This window comes from Vigna umbellata, chromosome 1 (genome assembly GCF_029865625.1).
Source record: "Vigna umbellata cultivar VRB3 chromosome 1, Vumbellata_1.0, whole genome shotgun sequence".
Classification (NCBI taxonomy): Eukaryota; Viridiplantae; Streptophyta; class Magnoliopsida; order Fabales; family Fabaceae; genus Vigna; species Vigna umbellata.
Genome location: NC_142165.1, coordinates 100,942,137 through 100,959,780, shown reverse-complemented (window position 1 = coordinate 100,959,780; position 17,644 = coordinate 100,942,137). Strand labels below are relative to the sequence as shown.

The 17,644-nt window shown below is 32.5% G+C and overlaps 1 protein-coding gene across 3 annotated transcripts; it reads left to right on the top strand.

Moving 5' to 3' along the window:
* The first annotated feature begins 8,171 nt into the window (after positions 1-8,171).
* On the top strand, positions 8,172-16,281 carry LOC124828200 (uncharacterized). Of its 3 annotated transcripts, none has more exons than XM_088115516.1 (8): positions 8,172-8,374; positions 8,578-8,724; positions 8,949-9,047; positions 10,999-11,158; positions 12,905-12,962; positions 14,172-14,238; positions 14,386-14,455; positions 16,089-16,281. In XM_088115516.1, the coding sequence occupies exons 1-4, from the start codon at positions 8,312-8,314 to the stop codon at positions 11,059-11,061; spliced, it is 372 nt and encodes a 123-aa protein (XP_087971642.1). In that variant the 5' UTR covers positions 8,172-8,311; the 3' UTR covers positions 11,062-11,158; positions 12,905-12,962; positions 14,172-14,238; positions 14,386-14,455; positions 16,089-16,281. The 3 variants fall into 3 exon arrangements, with proteins under 3 accessions (XP_087971642.1, XP_087971647.1, XP_087971638.1); XM_088115521.1 differs by having other exon boundaries at positions 8,566-8,724; positions 8,986-9,047; XM_088115512.1 differs by having other exon boundaries at positions 8,566-8,724.
* The last annotated feature ends 1,363 nt before the right edge of the window (positions 16,282-17,644 follow it).

Sequence of the window (17,644 nt, the reverse complement as noted above, 5' to 3'; positions counted from 1 at the left end):
GGGAATAATTACATTCCAAAAACTGACATTTATGAGCCACAGAAACAAATGAAAAAGTGATGGGAAAAAATAATTTCGAAGTGTAAGGCCCCGTTTTTTAATGTCTCTCTGTAGTAACTATCATTCTTGTCCATGAATCATTACTAATCTCCCCCAAAGCCAAACAGCCCCCAGCCAGACTTGAAGGACTCAAACATGGAAACTTCAATTCACCGTTATATCACTTATAACATCAATCACTTATCATTAGCCCCATCCAGGACCTTGATTTTCACTGCAACCAGCTACTCTAATAAAACAAGTCAATCTTTGGTCTCCCAAGAAACAAACACTTCTTTTCATTTTCAAATTAATTTGTCTAAACCAGCTCTATCAAAACAACTTATAGCACTGTTCTTAGTTCAACTTAAACAGCACCCCAAACCAATCATCAAACACCTATGCTGTGTTAACGAACTGTTCATCACACATGCAACACAAGACCAAGTCTTTATCGCAAATATTAAATTAAATTAAAAAATCATCAACTTTGACAAAAGAACTGAACACTGTTGGGCAAACAGTTCTTCTTACGTCCCACTAATCGTATTCAGAAGCACTTTGGATCGTCAAAATACTATAAAATGGTTTAGTTTGGAAGCTGATCAGACGACAAATTTAGTCTCTTGTATTCCAGTTTATCGATATCTAACTATTCAAACTGACACGAGATAGCCTCGATCTTTGTCCACTTTATCATTGTTTAATATCTTAAAATCCGATGGTTGCCAAAGGGGAAAAATGAAATTGAAATCCTATGCAGATAATTCATGAAGTTCACATTAAATATGAGGATGAAGAACAAAAATGAATATACGCTGTGACTTTTTTATTTTAATTAATCAAATGCGAAGACATTCAGAGTGAATAGTTAACTACCAAACTTTCGTTAAACAAAAATAAGGATGAAAATGGACATGATATATATGCATGGCTAAACTACATAGATCACTTCTCCGTTTAGCGTTTGTCTCATACTTTATGTCGGATCACCTTGATATTAATGTAGATGAGAAGATCACAAGGGAGAACACACACAGATGCAATAAAATCTGGTCTCAGGTTTCCTAATCAAAATATCATACCAGAAAAGCAAGCACCAAATCAAGATCGATCTTATAGATAAATATTCTTACTTACCTGTAGTGATAATCGCGATGTTGCACTTGAGTTAGAGCTTCTCTGGATTTACTGGTAGCAGCAACTGGTTTCAGTCAAAGATTGGACCAACCAAGAGGGAAATGTTTGTTTATGACAACCTTAATCAACGTTGGAAGTAATATTCTGACGAGAGAATCTGATGAGTTGTGATGAGCTGGAAAGCAACAATGAGGGGGACTCAGCAATGATAAGTGATATTGGCGCGGCTCAATCTGAGATCGTATTTTACTGCTTCTACATGTAAATCCGTCTTCGGATTGAACCTCACCAACATCGCTTTCTCTGCCTCCCATATCACAGACACTATCATCCATCATTTCTCTCTTGTATCAGATGAAAAACATGCACATAATCAGCACAAGTTGATCCCAGCAGTATTATATCGTTCCGCCATGATATGACTTATTGAAGATCCATGACAGAAGTGGGGGGTAATGAAAATTTCAAGCAGTTGGATAGCTCTCTAGCTAATAGCCTATCTACCAAAAAGGAAGAAAAAGGCGTTTCAACATTAAACAATATCCCCCAGGGTCCCATTTTGCACCTAATCACAATTATTGAATGTCCTTGTTGTAAGTAAAGCATGAATATGAAATGCGACCATGATGGTGGAGCTGGAGGAAGAATGCAGTGATATAAGGTTGGTTGATGTTTAGGAACATCACTATACTTACCACACAAATTAAATTCGAGATGGGAGTCGCTATCAATGCTTCAGGTGCAACTATATATGCGCTAGCAGCATGCCTAAATGAAAATTAATAAAGTGGAAAGCACAAAACCCATAAATAGATTTATATTCCTACCAAACAGAAGTGGGTTCTCCACATTCCAATCACGGGTATATCAAAAACTGAGAAATAGACAAAACGCAAAGGCGTGTTTTATTAAGTCACTTTTGCTTTGGTAATAAGTCGAGATATCTTACATATAGCTATAGAACACTATCATTTCTACGTAGATAACGATATCAGGTAGAGGGTTTAGAGGGACCTATATAGGTCATACATGTAGCATATATTCATGCATGGCTTCCAAAATAAACAAAAGAAAAAGGAATGGCTTATTAGTGTTGAATGACATGTGTGAGTGGCAAAATGAAATGTAAAGGAATTGAAATGTGGGATTCTATGTAGAGAAAGAGTGAGAGAAGGATAGAGAAGATATGAGATGTGGTGGAGAAGCAGAGAATGTATATACTGGTAGGTTTTGCCTCGGGATGGGAAGGTGAAGATGGTGAGTGGAATGATGTCAAGGGGGAGCAACACTTACTTTAGGGTTTGTCATGCTTAGTTTGCACTCAATAAAATCAAGCTCTTCTGTCTTTGCGCATGCACCTGAAATATTCTTCACACACACACACACACAATATGAAACACATCCCAAACAACTCTTTTAGTTGTGCCCTTTCTTTCTAGCATTAATTATTGTTTTTAACTAGGACCCTTTTAGATCATGCTTGCATTTGATTATGCTTTTCGCAAGAGAGAATAAGATAGTTGGCTTATATGTACCCTGGCTGGAGGAATACAAATCATGGTTTCCTAAATATCCACCCAACACTATTTAAATGGAGATAATCATAAATCAAATTGAATCAGTTCTTTTCTATCTCTGATCAATGCCGTCTATAATATCACATTTATTTTCCCTTTTCTTTCAGAAATATGCAAATCTGATTAACTAGTTTAACTACCCTTTCTGTTATTTGCACGATCTTCTTGAATCACAAAATGCTTACCATCTTGCATGGCACATCCCGTGGAAACTTTAGTGACCAACCTGTCTCTGGCATACAATATCTGCAACATGGTACTTTTTGGTAATATACATTAATTAATTAAGTATTATAAGCATTAGTAAACAAAGTTATTAATATATGGTCAAATTGTGCGTTGGTGGGAAGAGAGAGAGATTCGCATATATAAAATATAGATTGGGAACAGAGTGCAGAATGTCAGCGAAGGGATATGTCTAGAGAGAAGTTTGAGAAGTATAGAGTTTGCAATATTTGAAACAAAGAAACAGAAGAAATAGAAACACGCAACAAGGAAAAAGGCGCGCGGGGACACCGGCGCCAAAGGGGGCCTGCCTTGAACCTGCACTAGGAGACACTCTCCTTGGGTTTTGCTTACAACTTTCTCTTTTCCTCTTCATTCTTTTCCACTTCCTCTTATTCTTGCTTTTCCCTTTTTCTTTCATTTTTATTTGTTTTCCATGTATTCTTCCCTCCATTTCAAGCTTTCGGGAACTGTAAAAGACCCTTTCATCAAACAGTTTTGCATTTTTTTTCTGTACGAGGTAAAAGAAAGGATTGAGGTAGAATTAAAAAACCAAAAATATCACCAACAAAGTTAAACAAAAGTAACAGTAAATAGTGCATGCATTGATGATATAAAACTTTTACAATTATTCGACTACAAAGTGCCATGGGTAGCCACATATAATCAAAGTTTGTTAATTTGCATGGTAAGATAAATTTACTGTAATAAAAAACAGTAACTTTGTTTATGACCAGTAACCTTTATTACGTGTATAATTTCCCTCTTGTTCTTCTCATGTGACCTCAAAATGTTAAATGATCATTGTTCTTGAAAGAATACCCGTGTATCTCTCTCTCATGATTTGTGGCGATAAGTTGGCGTGCCACTGGCCAAACATATTCCCCCACGCCTTAAACCATTCCCATATTTCTCATTTCTTTCCTCACCAGATCCTAGGACTTTCCATTCCAACTCCTCTTTCTAGGGTTTGTTAAAGACTGAGGGATGGTCAAAAGGTACCTATAGCTTGCTCATGAACTCTTGGGCCTTTCGTTTCTTATAAGTACACATAATATTCTAGACTCGTGCATGTATATGGTTGAAGTGCCAAAAGTTCTGCTGGGGAAACATAAATTCCTCAATGGTCAGAAGAAGTCAGAAAGAATATGCTGCTATTTCAAGTCTTTTACTTTTTTCTTTTTCATTTCATGAAAAGGGTCCCCAAGGTGGATAATGGACAAGGACACCCAGCCATTTTCTTATTATAACTGAGATTTCTAAAAGCCTTCATGGCAAGGGACCTGTTGGCCCTCCTCCAATGAGGAAAGCTAACATGCTTTCTCAAGTCTTACTGTTCAAGGGAATATTTCAGTCACTATATGTGCTTTTTGCGTATTTAAAAGAAAAATCTTTTTCTTGTTATGATGCTGTTCTCTTCAAACTTTGACTCTTCTTTCTGTTTGATAAGGTTTTCTTTCTTTTTTGTGTGGGGGGAAACTTTGTTCTTTAATAAATCCTTCATGTCGTTATCCATATCCCATATTGTTCTTTCTAATATATTTTAAAACAATTTAGGTTAACTATTAGCTCTGTTCTCATTAAAAAAAGCAATTTTTTCTTTTACTTTTAAATATAAATAATTTGTAATTACTTTTACTTATTTTTAAGATATTTTAACTTTAATTCATCTACTAAATATTTTAGGATAAAGAGATTAAATTGGTTTTTTTATAAATAAAAATGAAGGTAAATCGTTTTTAAGAAATTAATTAATTAGATAGCTTAAAATAAAAAATCATTAGAAATTGCATTAAAAATACATTGAAAATCACAATAAAATGTATTCACGATATAAATTTTTTTTATCCATTTTAAAACTTCTAAACAATATCTTTGGATAATATTTTGTCTTTTCTAAATACTAGGATAATGCTTCATATTTTATTTTTAACTCATATTTATCTTTTAATTATGAGTAACTTTATGTATTTTTTATATATGTAGAGGCACATACTAGTAGTTGAATTTGAATTTAAGAGAAAATTTGAATGAAATAGAACCCCTGAGGAAGTTTTTGATGTATTGTGTTAAGGGTAGGAAAGTAGGTATAGTAGGAAGATGAAGATATGTTAATGAGGGAAGAATTTGCATCGAAAAAAGGTAAAAGGAAATAAAGAAGTTAGGGAAGGTTTGGAATATGACGGATAAATGTTTCAGCTATGCATGGCAACGAAGTCAAGGTTAGTTGTCTGTTTGCGAAGACAGTAAAGACACGCCAACTTCACTTGCTTACCCTTCCTTGTCCCTCTCTTTCCTTCCTTATCATGCACAATTTCTCTTTCATTACCCTTAACTTCCTCCCATGGCAGGAAAAAATTAAAATGAGAAAGGACATATGAGTATAGAACATGGTAGAACATAAATATATATCATCTTAGTGGGGAAATGTGAAATTGTGTAAGTGTTTTGGAAGATGAAAGTTCTACAAATAGAGTGATTATATGGAATAACTTAAAATATATGAGAGTAACTTTATATGGTACCATATTTGTCATGTGTAAATAAAAGACTCGATTAATTATCTATTTTTTAATGAGTTGTCAATATTTGAAAGGTTTATAATAAAGTACTTGTAAATTTCTTGAAAGTGTATTGGAATCAGATATAAAGTTTATAAACGAGGAATGGTAGGTGAGATAAAGGAAAATTTTTAGTATAAGGAATGTTGTGATGTAATAGCACTAGTGTAAGATTAGGCATGGAGGGACTATATTAGTAGCTTTAAATAGTAAAAGTGTGCATAAATTAGTGAGCTAGTAGAAATAACACTTTTAGAAGGCTAAGGATGTTTGTTTTGGTTTACAGGTAAAGAATGGAACTTTATTAACAAGGAAGTAGGGATATTAACTTTCAAATGATTTTTTTTCAAATATTTTAAATTCAAGATATCATTTTTTATATATATCTTTGAACTAAAAACATATTAAATCATAATTAAATTATAAGTAAATTTCTAATTCAAATTTATAAAATTATTAAATGTTTATTAATTTAAATTTTAGAATTGATATAGTTAGTTTTAGATTTTGAGAAAGAACTAAAAGAAAAGGTAAAGTTAAATACCATTCTAATTTGATATGGAAGGTCCTCCTGACCAAAAAACAAATAATTTAAGAGTGAGTTTTGCAACCTTAATTGTGTATTTAGAAATTAATTGTAATTTATTTTAGATGATTTCATAAAACCTACCAATATATATATTTAGGGAATGAAAATTTCAAAAATAGTTTAAAATCCATTCTAAAATATTCTACAAGACCGAAAAGACGAACAAGGAACATTTTGCATCTACGTGGACCACTGTTTTGGACATTATGCACTGTATATAGTAGCCACTGCAATACTCTGGTTGTTTCTTTCTGCTACTCCTTTTTTTTTTCCTTCGTGCACATCCACAAAACTTGTAAACCTTAAATTACCCCAACTAAAATTATAAAAAAAATAAATTAAACCTTAAATTACCTCTGACTAAAATTATAATAAAAAACAGAAATTACCCCTTCGCCTCCTTATTTTTAATGAACTGTGAACTTCTGAAATATATTTTTGGATTTAGAATTATATTCCAAAATATATATTCTAGAACATATATTTTTAATCTGAAAATACTTTTCAAATTGTATAATCTAAAATATATTTAAAAAAATATAATTTAGAATTATATTTCAAAATACATTTAAGAAAAAAATAACTATATTCTTTTGTCTCTAAATTATAATGTGATTTCTGTTTTAATCCTTATTTCAAACCTTATTATTGTTAGGTTCTCATACTTAAAAAATACTCTAATTTAGTTCATAATACCCAATAACATTAACTCTCTTTTTTTTATGTAATAAATGGTGTGTTATGTCACCCTTCTTTAATAGGACACATGTCCTGTCTTTAATTACACGTGCCAAGTGCACAAATTCAAGATCACGCTTCAGATCTCCATCTCTACCTTCCATCACTGCCATCCTTCATATCTATTCTTCCTATCACGATATCTTAATCACTCAATTGACCACACACGTATTCTCTTTCTCCATCTGCTTCATCTTCATTCTTAATCACAAAAATGCACTCTATAATACATCGGTACTTTAATCTGGGTTAAGTATTTGTGTCGTATACTTTAAGATACTGTATTTAAGATACTTTATCAGAAAAATATATCTAATCTATAAGATAGTAATAATTTATTATCTTGACACTGTTTAATACATATTATTTTAATTTGGATTCATATAATAACGACCATATATTATAAATGCCTACACCAAAAAAGAAAAATCTCGATCATTTACATATTGTTTAATATTATAAATTTTGTAATTTTAGGATTAAAAAAGAAAATGAAATATGCACATTAGAATGGAAAACACCATTATATATTGTTGTAGATGTTATAATGTAGAATCCCATTATACGTCGGTATAAATATATTTTTATAAAGAGATACTTGGTGCCTCGATATATTTTTAAAAAATAATAGTATATAATAATGATGGTTAAATAAAAAATAGATAATCCTTTTTTATATATATAAATTATCCTTTACTTTTTTTTATCTTCTTTCCTTTAATATAAATAATAACATTTTACTCTGTTTTTTTTTCTTTTCCATTCTTTCATTTACAATTTGTCGTTCTAATTAATCATAATAATCAGTTATGCATGGCAGAAAATTGATTTATAACCAGGTAGAAATGTAATTATTAGTCATCCTTTAATGATTGGATAATTTGTGCTTTCACAATGTCTTCTTTCGATTTAAATGAGTTTTAAACTTTACATATCAAAATACTCATAAAAATGCTAAATTTAGATAAGGAGAATAGATATGGGTAATGGCAACTAAGTTCAAAATAACAGCAATGAAAAATAAGAGTGCACTGACATATAAATATACCAGAAGTAAGATTAAAAAAGAAAGCATGCAAATGATAGATTTTACTTACATTTAGGATTATTTGAGTACCAGATCCATACACTTAAATTAAAACTATGGAGAGGTATTTTAGTAAGGTTCACAAGGCTGCGCTCAAAAACAATGGGCCGGTGGGCCCAAATAATAAAATAATATTAAATGGAAATAATTGGATCCATCTTAGCCGTTGATCTAGCATACTTCATCCATTCAAACAAAACGGTTCCGTACCCGCGTCGAAGAGAAACGGAACGAGTAACAACAACCATCACATTCTCTCCATTCTGTACATTTTCCCGCACCACGGGTTTTTCTTCGCCGCCAAGATATCTCTCGCTTTCGTTCTCGTAGATTTGAGTTCTCTGCGAAATCCTCCATGTTAGAGTCGGCGCTTCACGGCTTATCCGACGACGCTGATTACGCCGCGTCGCAGCAACAAGTAAGACTGTCATGTCACCTTCTCATTTCACGAATTCCTGTGACCTGTTTCTTCATGTGATCAATTTGCGTTTCAATCAGAGTTTCCGCGATTCAACTGAATGTTCCGCTCACACGCTGCCTTTTATTCTTAAATTTAGCTGACTTTACCATTATTTTTTATCTGATTGACTGGGATTACGAATCTGCTAGCGTGTGCTGCAGAGTGACAGTACCAAACAGAGCTCCCCTCGGGACGGTGCCGAAGTTGTATTCACGAAGGACAATGTCGCAATTCATCCGACTCAGTCTGCGTCTGAAAGAATCACTGGAAGACTGGAATTGACTAAGCAAAGCTCGTCTTTATTTATGGTAATCTTTGATTTTTTGCAGTTACGTTTTGGTCTTGTATTACAATTAAATTAATGTAAGTGTCTTCTTGCCGCTTTTAGACTTGGATACCTTACAAAGGGCATAGCTCAGCAGAGGCCAGGCTGTCTGATAATTGTAATTTACATTCTGTATGACTTTACTGCCCTGTGCAATGTGATACATATGTTGATCTTGTTTGTTTTTTTTTTTTCATTCATGCTCAGAAAGAAACATTTATACCGTGCCCTTCGCTGATATCAGGTCCATCCGGAAGCATACCCCTGCTCTTGGGTGGCAATACATCGTTGTTGTTCTATCATCAGGTGAATTACTGTTTGTGAATACAGTGAGTTTTATATTTATAAGTACCTGAGAACATTTGAAGTGTTGACTGATTGCTTTAGCCGTGTATAGCAATGGAAACTTTTATACATAGAAGGTTTCTTGAAGTAGGTGATAGAAGGTGAGAAAAAGAAAGATTTTCTTTCTTGATGCTTGACCTTGAAGTAATTTGAAAGAGCAATTCATTTATTGGTGATTTGAAATTTCTTTGGGTAAAATATCTTGTTTAGATTAGGAAATTTGAGGAAATAGAAATCTTTAGAAGGGATATCAAATAACTAGTAAAATTTGAAATTTTCTCAAAAATATCTTTTTAAAGTTTACTAATATTTATTTAAAGTTTAATTTTAAAATTTTATATTTTAAAATGGAATTTTATTTTAAAAGAAAAGTTTGATTACTTTATTCAAACAAGAAAATTAAAATATAAATTATTTTAATTACTCTGTCCAAAGACTATTTAAAATATCGAAAGAATTCAATTGCATTCAATTCAAATGTCATTCATTTCTATTTCTTGAAAATTTAGAAATCTTTAATCCAAACAGAATGTAAGAGTTTATTCCACTCCCACTCAGTGGATTTATCTGTTTATAATAAGAATGGTTGCATATATACTATTTAACTACTATTATTTCCAAGAGAACAGTTAAAATGTGACGACTTCGTAACATAGATACATTGAACTCAGCTAAACACTAACCAAGCTAATTGGAAGGTTAATAAACTGAAAGTACTTTTTTTCCAACGTAGATGAATGTATCTCTCCATGTGATTTACTGTGATGCATGGATGTACGGTTAGTAACTTTTGAAAAGTTTATGAAAAGGGTACTACCAGAGTCTTGTAATATGATAGTTGAAAAATAAGATTGTGAATTTAGAAATGTTGAATAAAATTTTAAGAATGTCATATCTTTCCTTTTCATTCATAGTGGCCTTTCACTATGGGATTTAAATAGAGGAGCAGTGGGTGTGGTTTTCTATAATGCCGATATAAGCCAAAACAGTGCTTGCTTTCGCTACCATGGTATAGGGTTCAAAATTCTACCTTTACTTTTGAAACATTGTTTGTTGTTATTGGGGGTAAAGTATTCATGAATGTTGCATCTTATTTGAATTTGATTCTTCCAGACATTATAGGAGTACTTCGTATCCTTCTTTCTTTAGACTTCTTCTCCAGTTCGCTTTCTGATAATTTTTTGTGTACTTTATTTTGACTTCTTTATTAATTTCATTATTCTGTTTTTGTAGCTCATAGTTTGATGGTGATTATTGTGACTTATTGTTTATCATGAATTTTTTATTTTCTTCGTATTTATATATGTAGTATAAGTTATTTAGTTTGTATTATGGCATTTAAAATAGCAGTCATCCCGCCTCCTGCTATCCTGTTGTAGTGTTTTCAGAGTTAGCTTATACGTGTTCCACTTCCAAGAGTATGTTTTTCATAATACATGTCAGAAAATACAATTACGTTTTCTGTTTTGATTATTTTTCCAATCTTAACGCATTATGATAATTCCTTTTAAAGGAGTGGTGCATTTCGTTGCATTTCAACACCATCATGAAGTGTTTTCGCCAAATTTGGTGCGTCCATGCTTGTAACATCAATTTCTATTAACTAAATATGAATATTTGAACCTTTTCCAAGTGTTTGAATACCAAGCTGTGATTTGTACATTCAATCTGTACGCTGCATTTGTATTTATTAAATTGTTGTCTTGTCTTTTTATTTATCTGCTGTTGAACTTAATTGCTGGCTGAGTGGCTGTATGGCCTCCCTTTGAAAGGCTATTATGGCTCACTGGTATTCTGAATAACAATGAGTTGGTAAATAAGATGTTTCTGTTTTCTTGGTGACAGTTGTATCTATGGCAGCTCTAGATATTTGACTCAGTCTATAGCTTATTGTGTGGATAAAATTTTGCAGGACTTGCTTTTCCTCCATTCTATTTATATAGTGGAGGAGTCAAAGAATTATTTGCTACAATAAAGCAGCATGTTCTTCTTGTGAGGTTAGCCTCAGATAGCATGTGATAGGTTCCTGGAACCTAATCAAGAACTTCCTTCTTGACACAAAATGACGCAAGGTATGAATGAAACTGTGTAGTATTGACAAAAAGAATGTCTGTACAACAAGAAAATAGAGGCTTAACTCTCTCCACAGGTCAATACCTGTTTTACAATCTAATCACCAAAGGTCACATCCCTAGACAACCCTTTCCCTATTTAAAGACTCCTCCTAAACTGAACATAACACCCCACCAGGACAGTTATCCTACCCCTGCTTCCTAACTGTCCTAACAGACCCCTAAACCCCTCTAACAACTATATTTTATTATTGTCTTCCCTTCCTTCTAAGGCCCACATTCATATCCTATCAGCATGTCTCTACTGATATTTTTGAATTTACTTTTTCATTTGGCATTGTTGATAGTGCCATGGCCAACCTTACGTAGCTAGTTATTCCCCCTGCATTTGTTTTCTATGGATTTATATGATGTTTTTCTTCCACTGTGTGAAATTGACTAACCTGAAATTTGGTATTGTTTAAATGTCAGCAAAACGATTTTTGTTTGACATCATTGCGATTATGTGCAAAGCTTAACCATTTTTAGTTATGAGGTAGTGAGAGGTATGTGCCACATTCATGACATCCTAATAAGTGCAGTGTTTATTGAAAAGATGGAGAATCATCATCATGCCCATTTTCTACGCATGTAGATTGTGTTTGGAAATACACACTAGCCTTTTCCTCCTTTGTGCACATCAAGATCACTCTTTAGTGTTGGGTTATTGGACTCCCTTCCTATGTGGAGAATAGGCCCAAATAATGTGGACCATTATGTCTCATTAGGTTAAATAGATATGGGTCAGATTAGTAGGGCACATTAGAGTCATTTGAAGAGAGGCAAAAGCCAAGTGAGAGAAAAAAGAAGAGAGAAAGTCTTTCTTGCATAACCCTAAATCTGCACTGGTATTTTTGTCGTTGTGAAGTCGTTCACCGTTGGATCGAGTTGATTTTTGGACAGTGGGTTCCAGACATATGGTTTTTCATTCTGACCATTCGGATCGTCAATCTGAGGTCTAGTTTGGGAGAAATCAGTCCCGCACCAACAACCCTATTTTGGAGAATTTTCATCTTCTTTGTTCTCATTTGTAAGCATTTGTGCTTAGTTAAATTGGCTTATTGAAAATATCATTTGGTATTATTATTATTTACCAAATGATATTTTCAATAAGCCAATTTAACTAAGCACAAATGCTTACAAATGAGAACAAAGAAGATGAAAATTCTCCAAAATAGGGTTGTTGGTGCGGGACTGATTTCTCCCAAACTAGACCTCCGATCCGAACGGCCAGAATGAAAAACCATATGTCTGGAACCCACTGTCCAAAAATCAGCTCGATCCAATGGTGAACGACTTCACAACGACGAAAACACTAGTGTAGGTTTAGGGTTATGCAGGAAAGACACTAGTGTAGGTTTAGGGTTATGCAGGAAAGAGGCTTTCTCTCTTCTTTTTTCTCTCACTTGGCTTTTATTTCTCTTCAAATGACTCTAATGTATCCTACTAATGTGACTCATCTCTATTTAACCTAGTGAGACATAATGGTCCACATTATTTAGGTCTATTATCCACATAGAAAGGGTTCCCAATAGCCCACCATTTAGTGTCGGCATGATTCTAGTAAAACCTTTACAATGCCAAATTCATGATCAAGTTTATTGCATCAAGACAAATAATATTATATTTGCAGCACATTTCTATGATTTCTTAGTCAAGTTTTCATGCAAATTTGTTCTTATAATCTTACTTGTTTACCCAATGTAGATCTGAAGAAGATGTCAACGTATAAATTGTAAATGATGATATTCAGAATAAACTGCAGGTATGGGCGGTGTGATATTCAATTGAGTTTGTTTGGTTTTACTGCTGGATTATAGACTCATTCTATCCTTTGTGGATGAAAATAATATTCTCCAAAGAACGAAAATTTACATTAGTGATAGAAGATCATAAGCAACTTGCTCCTCATTCTCACAGTTCAAATGTTAGTAACTTTTTTCTTCTTCTTGCTGGAAGAATGAGATGAATTATAAGGCTTTCTGATAATTGAATATTAAGCCATTTAAATTGGGTTGCTATGTTATTTCTAAACACTTGCAATGACTTCCAGAAGACTTAATCTTCCTTGGAGCTGCCCAGAACTGTTCCCTTGCATGTGGAATACGACAACTTCAGCTTGTATTTCCATTGTTACTAATAAAATTATTGCTATAAAAAGATTTAAATATTCAGATTCACTTCACAATCCTAGTTATGCGCAGTATTTTAAGTTTATGTTAATGATTTAGTTTTAAATCCAAATTTATACTTTTTATATTTTAAATTTAATCTCACTAGTTGAATTGAAATGGAATATTGATTGGATATTTTTTGCATTTAAAAGATTCAAATTTTATTTTCATCCTAAATACCTTTGTTTGGTAATTTTTTTTTTTGTTTTGTTTTGGTTAAGACATTCTTTTACTCAATATATAGAGTTTTTTGGATTTCGATCATAATATAGATGTTGCTGGAACGAACTCAACTGCAGTATTATTGATTATTATATTAATAAAGAGATTGATTCGTCATATAAATTATTAATTTATTTCATAAAGACTTTTATTAAAGAAAAGAAACAAATAATAAGTATCTGTATTAAAAATAAACAAATATATAGAATATATAAAAAAATAATTAAACAATAAAAACATATTATCTAAAGACATCTTAGTTAACATAAAGATAAAAAACAACTTTTTCATAATAAGCTTATGTTAAAAAATAAATAAATATAAGATACAAGAAATCATACCAACCCATAAAAAAAACATACAAAAGAAAATGTAAAAACCTGAAAATTTAGATTTTAATGAGTGAATTAAAATATATTATACTAATAGAGTCAGATTTCTATTTCAGTATAAAAATATATTTTGGACAAACTTGGTTCATTAGCCTGCTTTCATTCTCTCTTTAAAGCTCAGAACTTCAAGTTCCTCTGTCTTCTCTCTAACCTTCACACTCACTGACTCAATGCATGTTCGTTTAGGTGATGTCCAAGCGTCCACAACGTAGAGGGCTTTATTTTGAACCGATTACTTCTTTCATTCGGACCGGTAAGTAGTTCTTCTTTTTCCTCCTCTGTTTTGGAACCTAGGGCATGCTATTTTACTTATTTCATGCAACTAGAAACCTTCTCCTTCAATTTCTTGTCAAAACTTAGCTCTAAAGAGTTGTTCTATCACCCATTGGGTGGTTTGTAGGGTTTGGTTGAGTTCTTGCTGAGTCAGGCACTGTTGAATCAAGTTGTGAGCTTAGCTGCGAAACCCTAAGGTAAGAGGAGCTAGAATACTTTCTTATAAGTTGTTATATGTTAGGTGTATGGATTGATTTATGCATCATTGTGTTGTTTGTGTTGCGTTTTTAAGTTTTGAGTGTATGGAATGTTATGTGCTGAAATGTTCATCTGGGAATCTGTGAACTAATGCTTGTGAATTGATTTAAACGTGTTGTGTGACTGCAATTGAGGATGTTAGATGAGTAAAATCTAAGGTAGCAGCTGTATGTTTAAAGTTAAGAGGAATGGTAGTGTTTTGGGTCACTTGAGAGGAAGTGAGGTGGTGATTTTGGGCACTGGAGGTCTTGTGTGTTCTTGTGCTGTTTGGGTAGCTCAGATAGGTCAATTTTGACTTGTTAGGAACCTCAAACTGGTCAAAAACAAGTTACAAGTAGTAGAATTGGATTTGGGTCCCTAAGTTGTTGATTTTGGTATTCTATAGTATAAATTGAGTCTAAATCACCTTAGAATTGTAGTAGGAACGTTTATAATCATCTAGACAAGTTCAATTAGGTGTAAAACAAGAATTAAGGGTGTTAGAAATTGGGGAAAAGGCCTGGAAATGGTAAGGGCTGGTGTGAGTGCATGATTTTGGAGAATTTGCGTTCTGCAGATGATGCAGAATCGCTATGCAAGCTGTCTCGCATAGCGAGTCCCTGTAGAGAGTGCTCACTGTCTGGGTCATTCGCTGTGCGAGCTGGTGCGCTGTGCGAATGACTGGAGAGTGCTGCTCTCTGTCTGGAGATTCACATAGCGAATCTCGTCTCTATGCGACTGGGGGTGGTATGGAGTCACTACTATTTTAATTCGAAGGGCGAGTTTGGGCGCATAGCGATTCTTTGGGAGGGGTAGTATCTGTCTAGGTTCTCATATAGCGACCTGGGTGCACTATGCGAGAGGTTGAAAGTCTGGTGCATGCTGCGTTCGCTATGCGAATTAAGGGTGCGCTGTGCGAATCCTCTGAGTCCAGAGTTCACTTTTGCTCTTGTTTTGGATGAATTAGGTGTGTGGAATGTTTGGAATGCATAGTATGATGGTGGTAATGTGATTGTATTGAAGTATGCGAGTGTATGAGACATGTTTGGTGATTGAAAGTATGTGGTTTTAAAAGTATGGTTATTGGACGTAATTCCATGATCTTCAAGGAGATGATCCATGGTGGTGCCCTTTGTGTGTTTTAAAATGATTTGCATGGTAGCTCAGTCTCAGGGGTTATCCTGAAACTACAATGGTCAATCATTCTCAAGTAGAGAGGATTGAACCATGTCGTGAGTAGTAGCAGGAGTTCCTAGTCTTGGGTGCTTCCAGTATGGCCCAAGGTGAGTGATAACAGACTAACCTCATGAGTGTGGTAGGGGTGAAAACCATTGGCAATGACTTTGCAAAGCAGTAGAGGCCACCACGAATGCATGACCCGTCATAGCTCGGCAAACATTCTAAGTCCAAACGAGTCAAGTTAAAATGCAACAAGTCATGTTTGCGTAGCGTAGTATATGTCCTTACTTGTATATTGCCTGTGACTGTTATAACATGATTTTTGTATGTCTAGCTCACCCTTGCTTCTGTGGTTGTCTTTTGTTTGTGTTGTGTTTCCTGTTGCAATGATCATCCACTTGGATGTGAGCATAGATTGATGAGGTGTCTCTAGAGCAGGCTTTGGAGAAAGACGATGCTGCAGCTTAGTCTAGTTATGACTCTTAGTTGTTCCTTATCATCTTGAAATACTCTATTATGTTTAAGTTTTAAATTATAACTAAGTTTGAGATGACTGTAACCTTAATACTTTATTTACGGTCTTTTTCTAACTGTTCTATTATATTAAAATGTGGACTTACTATATTATATAAGGATTTTACATATATTACATAAAATATTACGAATTAATATGAAAAAACTCTAAACCAAAAATGTTAAATCATTTTTACAGAATAAATTTTAAAAAACAATAATTTTTGTATAGTGTAATATGGAATATTTTTTTAATTACACAATCTAAAATAATATTATATTTTAACATATAATTTTTTTTAATTATACAATCCAAAATAAATTTCTATAATGACTATCAAATTCAATATTCCATTTTGAAATCCGCAATTGGTTTTTCTTTATATATGACTTTTTTATTTTAAAATAGGCTTCCAAATTATGAAGTCCTTAAGATATGAAAATGAATACAAAAAATTCAATTAAAAATGTCCACGATTAATTTTATCTTTTATACACCTATTGAGATGTGTAAAGAGAAATATTCTTAAATAACCACCTATAAGTATAAAACAAAACAAAATTAATGAAAAAGGTAGCATAAAGTTTACCAAAAAGATCCAAACATCATGCGTGAAATTATTAATTAATTCGTTAGCCCATTTTAAATGCTTGAAAAATAGATTGTTAAATTCAACTCAAACAACTCAAATTTGTTAGGATTACGCTCTCAATTATAAGTTTAAGAAATCTAACTTAGTTAATCTCAATTTCTTTCTCTCACTTAACCTAAGTGAAAAAGTGTCTTATGGAATAATAGATAATATAAATTTCGCAACCTTTGAAAGAGAAAAATAGAGAATAAATTTATTGGTATCACAAAAGTGACCATCAAATCAACATATACTTTGGAAACATTGTCTTCTGTTCAAATAAACTAAAATTCTCACAAAGCATGTGTTTGGATTAGATAGTGAATTTAAAATAGTGGAACAAGAAGAAAATGAAAAAGTTAGTCAAAAGTGAGGTTGTATGAATTAAAATTAGAAAATTTTCGCAGTGAATTTGATTAAGTGATAGAATAAATTTTCAATACATTTTAAAAAAAAATCATAAAATTAATTTCTAAAAATATTTTGATATATGTTTAAAAGCATAATTTGTAAAATTATTTTTTAAAAATATTTTTATTTTAATTAATTAATTATTTTAATATAAAATATATGTTAACAAAAGTATTATATTTATTTCATTAATTATTTTAATTATTCGTTTTAATATAATAATAAAATATATCTATAAACATTTAATTATTATATGTTACATATTAATTTAAAAGTATGTAATAAGATTAATCGATTAAATATAATAAAAATTTAATTATGTTTGTTTTTATTACACTTCGTTTTTCTCTTTTTTCATGAGATAAGAAAGTTTTAAAAAATTATTTTGATTTTCGTGTTTTTTTCCTTCAATCA